Consider the following 8,675-nt stretch of genomic DNA (forward strand, 5'->3'; position numbering starts at 1 on the left):
CTATGTTAACCAGTTTGATGGAAGTGTCTTGGATTGTGTATGAAAACACCACACTGTACCCCCAAAGTGCATCAATGTACACAGTTACCATTCAATAAAAAAAAAAAAAAAATAGCTAACTTGTGTTTCAAACTGAGTTTATCTCACTGCAGAGCCGCTGCTCTTCCCTGCACATCATACCCCCTGGTGACTGCGTTATAGCAGTTCCAGGATAAGCTCAAGATCCAAAGTAGTGGACATCCTTTTTGATGTCTGTTGACTCGACAGACTGTCCATCCTCAGGAAGGGCCTCTTAAAGGGCGAATCAGAACTTTCCTTTTCTCTCAAAGAGTACATGTTAAAAACACCTGCTCATTCATTTTGTGCAGAGGGAAGGAGGGAGTGGACCTGGTATCCAGAAGGCTCTGCATGTGACAGCCCCTCCTTTCCCTTCTGGGTACCAAGAGATCTTTTTAATCACTAAACAAGTAACAAAGTCACCTTCTTATTATTAATAATGCGTTACTGAAAACTACATTCATTCCAGCCAAAGTCAAATAGCAAAGTGATTCCCCACTCCACCTAGCCTCCTGATTCTGCCTGCATGCAAGCTTTTTCTTCCCTGCTGTGTTCTCTACACCAGGAATACTCCTCTGGACCTTTCCTAATCCACCTCAGTCACACTCTTTGCCCTGGCTACTCCATTCTCCTCCAGATCTTTGCTCAGACCTTTTCTGAGCTCCAGCAGAATATACCCACTATAAGGATCACCACCTAGCTCTTTTATAACTACTTCATATGTCCTTTTATTTTTCTCCATCAAATCAGTTGTAAGCATCTTAATGGAATAGATCATTTTGATGTTATTTTGTGCATAGGACAGGCCACTGAATACAACTGTGTATGTACCATAACTCATGACTACATCATAGGCCAGTAGGTTGTAAATTTTTGCAGGAGATATAATTTCCTTCAAGAAGCGGGGAAGGGGGTGGGAGTAATTACCCTAATTTTTAAAAATTGCATAAAATTAAGGTAAACTCCACCTAAGGATAACACCTCCCCCTTGGAAAGGCATGGAGGACCTCAAATTAATATCCCCCTTCTTAGGCTATATTCAAGGTGCCCCCAACTTACAAGCCTATAAATCAACTACAATTTTTATGGTATTTATCATCAAACTAAGATGATCTGGGTAAGAGGGATGTTTTACAAGTGTAATCCAGTCTGATTAAGTGATGATATTTACTGACTATGAGCAGAGATTCTTTCACTATAATACATCACACCCTGGTATATCTCACTGCCTAACTTTTGAGAGAACGATGAGGATATACAATAAAATATGTGCATTTATTGCTTGCCTTTTCCATTTGGGGCATTCAATTAATCACACCGATTGCTTATATTTGGACATTGTCTCATGCCATGCATGGGTTCTAACTTTTTCCATGTTAAATTCAGAGAGTGATTTTTTAGGGGGGAAAAAAAGCAAGCCACAGGAATCTGAGATTGCCAGTATGATCTGTGGATACCATGGCCTATAAAACATGTGCTGCTCTGTGTTTAAACAGATCTGTGTGACACAGCTTTCATTTGGATCTTCTGCTCAGTGTCCTGCCATTGGCTTTAACCAAATATGGGATGTTATAGGCATCCTGGCCTCCCAAAGAGATAGGGAGAAACTGGCTTGGAGACAAGTAAGTAACTCTGCTGTATGGGAGACATAGCCCTAGAGAATGCTGCTATAAATAAAGATGTTCCTATGCTTATGGGGTTTGTTTTTTTTGGATCATCATGCCCTCTTTTTCTTACATCTTATGTTTAATCTTGCAGGAGCAGGAATACAGTGATGATAGTTAATATATAGTTTTGAAACAAAAATTCAGATTTGTATTCTGATTTCTCCTTATTAGCTATGTAAGCTCTGAGCCATTTGACTATACATCCATCTATCTAAAGACTTAATAAACATCCCAGTCTGTGCTATTCTTAGCATCTGACTGCTAAGGATAGGAAAATAAAGTGAGAAGATTGCCCTTTTGGAATATTAAATCAAACGAGAGAGACATACAACAAAATCATCCTCCCTATGTTATTATAATCAGTGAAAAATATTCTGAAGCGAAGTACTGTATTGTGGCGTGAGGTCTCTAAGGTTCAGTTGTCTTATCTTTAAAATAGAGATTCATTACCTCATAAGGTTGTGTTGAAGATTAAGTAAGGTTAACGCTTGAAACACATTATTCTATGTGATAGACATTACGTTAAGTGTTGATTAAGTGGTGACAATCGTCATTGTAGTCTTGGTAGTCATACCAACCTTTAACAGTAACTCTTAGTAGTTCTAGCATATTTTAACCTTTCTTTTCGGTTTTAACTGTCCTGCACTATTGAGGTCTTTCCTACTTCATACCATCAATAGCCTTCCCAAGTTCATTCTCTTTTCTCCCTGAATTCTCTTGCCTATTGATCTCAGACTAATCTTCAAACAGTTTTTTTTTTTTTATCTTATCACTGTCTTTTTCAAATATTTACAATGTTTCATTTTGTCTACAGTCCTAAGGCCAAACCCTTCCCCTTGGTTGTCAGGGCCCAGCATTTTGGGCTTCACCCCCCCCACTCAAACTTAGAGTTCACATTTTTTTCTTCACTATCTGACCCTACTCCTCACCTTTGCTCCTCTGACTCTCCTTGCCTAGAATGATCTACCACCAGTGCAGCTCTTTGTTTTCAAACTCCTACACATTCTTTAAGACCCAGTTCAAATATCCATCACCAGACAGTAGCTACTTATTTAGAGCTTACTGGCACAGGCACTGTGATGAGTCCTTGACAGTCCTATGAGTGCTACGTAGTTAAGTATCATGGACCTTAGTTTTAGCTGAGTAGGCTGTGGCTCATAGACATGAAATCCAGCAGGTAATAGAACCAAAACTTGATCCCATACCTGACTCTAAAATCCAATTCTTATAGATCTGTAAGGCTGCTCTAATATTAACCTCCCTTGTAATGAATATCTACTACTTATCTGTATTATAAGCTATAATACTTCTTACTCTTTAGGGCCCAAAATAGGGAGTCAATAAATATTAAATAATTTGGTCATCTGTGTTATAAACTCTTCATCTTACACTGATTTTATATAAGGGTACATCTTATATGATTGATTTACTTATGCTGACATTTATACATATAATCTTATGAATAGATTTCATTATCTAACAAAGCTTTTACATTATTCATAACGATTAGGCATCAGAGCTGTTTTTTTAATTCCATCAGTAACATTTCTTCAATTTTTATTCCAGAACTGATGATTTTAGAGATATAATTTTTGCATTAACCAGAAAACAATTTGGTACATAAACTCAGATTGGCCATTGTTAATAACACTTTTGCTATAAGCATTTAAAATGTTCCTTTTCTGAAGAAAGGGCCACCGGTTGAAAGTATGAAGACTTTGTGTTCAAATGGTGCTGAGATAGCAAATGGCTCGAAAGCCCAGATAGGGAAGGACCGACCGCTTCCATCGCTCCCAGACCGTGCATCTCCACGCTGAACTCATTCCGAGCTGGAGGAAACAGTCATCAGACCAGTTTCACTTTTACCCCTGTCACAGGCACTTACATTAATGGACATTTACTTTCATCCCCACCAATTATTTGTTAGGTCATGCTTCAGTATTAAAAGCAATTTTCAGGATTAGTCAATATGCCCTAAAAGAGCCACTGAAGTGAAAAGAAAACAGTTCCCACCCACGTCTGTGCTTTGCTTGGTAACCTCCATTGTTCTGGCCCCTCCTCCTTTCTTTATAATACCACTGAAAGGGGGTATGTAGCCCATTGTTAGCGCCATTCTACTTCTAAACTAAATCCCTAAAACCTCTTGGCTCATTATGTAAAGAGTCAGTTCCAGAATATCAGGTTTACTGTGGCTATGTGATTTACCTGATTTGTGCCTCTCATTAAGCAATGTTGTTGGAGTTTACTATACCTTTGCCAGCCAATTGTGAGAATAGCAATAATTATTTAAACACAAAAGTTCGTTAATAATTCCAAAATGGAAATGAGAGTGTTGGATGTCAAGGAGACAGCATCCTACCATGAACAGTTTTTGTCATAAACAATTTCGTTTCCGTGATCAAATGTCCAGCTAACTCGTTCAGCATTGTGACCTGCTGGGAAGCTTGGCTGGTGTTAGTAAGTGTCCCCGCTTGCTTGCATCAGAGGTAGTAACTGTCAATAAGCAGTAAGCCAATCAATGTCAAAGATTTCTAAGGCTTCTAGTGGGATCATCAGCTTTCCCTTACTGTACTTTAGGGAGAAGGTAAACCCACAAACGGTGCCAAGAAGTCCTCAGACTGCCTGACAAGGTTTCAGCAGGAACTTTGGGAGCAGAGATTTGTTTTACTGATAAAACTAATCCCAGTGGCAAAGCTAAACATCGAAAGCTCCAGAGCCAAACATCAAAAATATTTTTCCATTTGCTAATTGCAAACTGCAAACAGACCTGCAGTGGCCCTCCTGAGCCGCATTTATACCTGACAGGGGCTTGCTCTGCCCTCCTGTCCTTCATTGCTTTTCTCACCTACTTAGGGTTGCTGGAGCCACTCAAGTAAGTGGAGGAGGGACATCTGAGGTCAAGGAGTGCTGTGTGGACTTCTGCAAGTCTCTGACAAGAGGTGTTCATTCCCTTAGTTGAATTTGAAGAATAAATTTTTCCCTTATTTCTGAGAATGGCTCATAAGACACAGGCTTCTGGTTCTCCTATAGACCTTGCCTGGGATGGCCAGTATATCCCTGCCCAAGTTTACTCTTGTAGCATTTTAGAGAGGTGTGCTGTGATGGCCACGTACAGCTTCCAGCTGGGCAACTAAAGAGGAGAAGAATTCTTTCCGATTAGACTTAGGAACACATATATTTTTTTAATATGTGTGTTCAGACAAAAATGCTGAAGGTTTTTACTCTCCTCACCCTCCAGGCTATTTAATATTACCCTCTCTTATTTTCCCAGCAATCATGAGGTAAAGTGTCAGTCTTGCCATTCAGAGGCTATGGGGTCAGAAGGACAACATTCAATGCTCATTCCATTATTATTCATTACATGATCTTGAGTAAATTATTCAGCTTTTTCATTCTGCCATTTCATCATTATTTGTAAAAATGACTAATTATAGTATCTTTCCCACAGGGTTCCTTCAACTATAAAAAGAGCATTTAAAATTTGAAAACATTTACCACTAAATACAAATTGGTTTCTGTTGTTACTATGATTAGCTGGAGAGTAACAACACTTTTAATTTGTTATTCAATTTAAGTCATTTAAAAATCAATTTAAAGGTATCGATTGATGTTAATTCAATGATTTTAATGAAATAACTTGGAAATAGATTGTTCTCTAAATTATATGTTAACTTTTTAGTTTCATCCAGCAACTTAAAGTGAACAGTGTTATATGAATAAAGGATTTCTCTGCTTTTGAGATGCATGACTAATCCCTTCAGAGGTAGACTGTATAATAAACCCAGATTTAAATCTATTTCAATTGAAAATCAATCAAGAAAAAAACAGTCTGAAAATCTCACCACAACACCCAGAAGCATCGGCTCATCATCATCATGACATGCCTGGTGAATGTCTTTATGTACAAAGAACAATTTAGAGACTTTCCCCAGACTTACCCCGTGAAGCAGTATTTTCATGACACATCTTCTTGAATGTGCAATGGGGTTTAGGAGTTCAGAATGGTGAGAAACCAAGAAACCTGGCATAAAAATGGAACTAGTGTTTAAAAACTCACCTTATCTCCTTCTTCTACATGGCAGATAATCTCCTCAGTTGCAGGATTAAAGACAGGAAATTTCTTGCCACTTGCTGAATCATGCCATTCATTGTTTATGAAGATCTGTAGGGATGGAGAGAAAATAGGTAAAAAGGTATTTAAATGTGTAGCCAAGTTTGCAAATTGTTATCAACTTAAGCTAAGGCTTTGCACAATGCCTACATGATGCATGTCCTTTCACTCAATTTTTTTTTTAGCTGTTTGAGACATTTTGTGTGAGCACCCATGCCCACACATTAAAATAAAGGGCTTAGTGCTTTTAAGGTTTACTAAGATATGCACTCATGTCAACCCTAGAAAATACAGCCTGAAGAAGATGATGTAGCAGGAAAGAATGCTTTTACCTGACATGGCCAGGAATTTGAGGCAAGAGGGGAGGTTTTAATGGGCTTGATCTTTAGAGAACATTTCTTCTATTTTCCACCTCAATTTCTGAACATTCTCATTTGGGGCTAAGGATGATTTGGTATCATGAGTGATATTTTCTATTCCTTCATTTTACTGCTTTACAGGGAGTAAAATCATTTTGCTGGAGTAAATGAATTTCAAGGAAGTTCGCTCAGAAAAAAATAATGATATGTTTTCACTGGCTTTTTAAAAGCATAAGGGTTTCATTGTCATTTTCAAAAGACTGATTTTTTTTTTTTTGTCCTCAAATGAGGACAAAATCATGTCCTAGATTTCTTCATGATATGTAATTCATGCACCTAAGAAAATAGGAGGCTCTAGGAAACACGGAACTTGGTCTGGGCGGGCTATAAAAGAATAGAAATATTAAATCAGAACGTCCTTTACAAAGTGTCAGTTTCAACTTTTGCATCGCTGAATTTGCATTTCATTAAGGACCCAGCTTTGATATCTCCTTCCCTTTTCAGTGGAGGACAAACATTGGACAAAGCCAAGTTCAGAAATGCCCTTTTTGTGATGACTGAGGCTGTGCTCTTTTTCTGACAAAAGCTAGGATTTCTTCGGTCTCTTTCATCTCTTTATGTCTTATGGATTCCATTTTTTTATTATTTGAAATATGAAAATAGGTCCATAGTAACTACATAATATATAATGATAAGTATAGTATTGGATGTTCCGTTACAACTTTCTGTGGGTTTTATGACAGGATGAACTAGTTCATTTAATTTGGAATCAGGGATGGCTGATATGTGGATGCATAGTCTTAAAAGAAGAGTGACTTATGAACTAGCTTCCTAAGGTAGATCTCAATTCTGACACCCCTTCTTACTTGATATTTAGAGCTATGTCATTAACAGTTCAACCCTGAGGGAGATTACCAGTATTGAAATGTTACCTCCAGGTTTCAATACATTGCCACACTGACTGCAAATTACTCAGTTATTAAATATGTTATCAAGATTTTATATTGTTATATTGTTATCAAGATTTTCTATTTCTAGATCAGTTATTTATATATATCTGACATAAAAGCAATCTTTTAAATCAACCTATGAGCCTTCTCTAATGTAGATATTCTATCACGTAGTGTCAATAACATGTCTTAAAGTTCCATCAGATTAATAAAATATATATTACTACCTAGCCCTAAATGCTTGACCATTCCATGTTTTAATTCTATTCTGTGTGTATTACAAGATTATTTAGAACAAAATATTTCCCTGGTCTCCTGTGTGTTCATTGTGAAATTTGTCACTTTTTAAGTAATGACTTTTAAATGTCTGCTTTCCCTCCCAGGCTATAAGCTCTAGAAGGTGAAGGACTACATTTGTTTGATTTGCTGGTTTATTCTTCAGTGTCCAACATAATTCCAGTCCTGAAGTGATGTTAGCCTCAGAAAATAGTAGAAAATAGTTCTTTGAGTAAGTTAAAATTGAATCAACCAAACAACAATCCATCAGCTCCCCATAGCTATGACCCGTAAAATTCTACACAGAGTACACAATGATATTTGTGATTTGCTATAAAAATGGGGAGGAGGAGAAGCCTTCTTATTGTCATTAAACAAAATGCCTCATCCTGTATATTTGGAGGCGTTCACATGCACTGCAGTGCCAGCCAGGAATTGACGGGAGACAGCCATGGGCATGAAGGGAGGGGGAGAGTGAAGCTGTTCAGGTGGAGCCCAGAGGGGCAGAGGCATGTACAGGGGGGTGTGAGAAGGGGGAAATATCAGGAAAGTCCTTGTTTCTCAGAGAGGGTGACCATATAATTCATTGTATTACCCCTTGAGAAAAAATTGGCTTCTTTGAAAAAATTGGTTCAAGATTTGAAGAAACATAAATTCAGATTTAAATGCTGATTTTCCTGAGGTCTCTTAGAATGAACCAGCACTCAGTGACCAAATGTCCCTTTCACAGACTCCTGTGGTTACTCTGAAGTGTATTTTCTATTATCCGTTCTTCCCTCTTACCTCTTAGTACTTCTCTTCCCAAGGGATGACTGGGAAAGCCCTTAATCAACTTGTCCCAAACCCAACTCACTGTCACCTCCAGCTTCATGCAGCTCCCACCCTCACTGCAATTCTGAAGTTTGGCCGTGCAATTCTCAGTCTCTCTTCTCACCCCACACGCACAGTCCCTTTGGGTCAGTCTGTTCTCTGTTACTAACCTAACCTTTCCCTGTTCTCCCTGCTGCCCATTAAATTTCACCTTGTCATCAGTATCTTCCTCAGCCAACCCAGTTTAAATTGTCTACCCCCTCCTTAGCCACCCTGGTGGCTCTCCTGTCACCCTCCTTAGCACAGCACTCGAGGGGGTTAGTGACTTTGCCCCAGTACCCTTCCCCCCCCCGCTGTCCTCCCATGCCCTCAGTTTACCCTTCACTTCAGCCTCCTCCCACAGCCTCAGACACCATGCCGGTCCCCTCGCTGGCGTTTCCCTCTT

The 8,675-nt window shown here is 38.7% G+C and overlaps 1 protein-coding gene across 1 annotated transcript in view; it reads right to left on the minus strand.

Annotated features, from left to right (window-relative positions):
• The window catches only part of ALDH1A1 (aldehyde dehydrogenase 1 family member A1), a 54,933-nt gene that overhangs the window by 37,280 nt on the left and 8,978 nt on the right, over positions 1–8,675 (minus strand). The window contains exon 2 of the mRNA XM_003782955.3: positions 5,782–5,886. Coding sequence (XP_003783003.1) covers positions 5,782–5,886 — 105 coding nt within the window. The remainder of the gene's footprint in view (positions 1–5,781; positions 5,887–8,675) is intronic.

Source organism: Otolemur garnettii, unplaced genomic scaffold, assembly GCF_000181295.1.
Source record: "Otolemur garnettii isolate 467f Iridium unplaced genomic scaffold, OtoGar3 scaffold00006, whole genome shotgun sequence".
NCBI classification, from domain to species: Eukaryota; Metazoa; Chordata; class Mammalia; order Primates; family Galagidae; genus Otolemur; species Otolemur garnettii.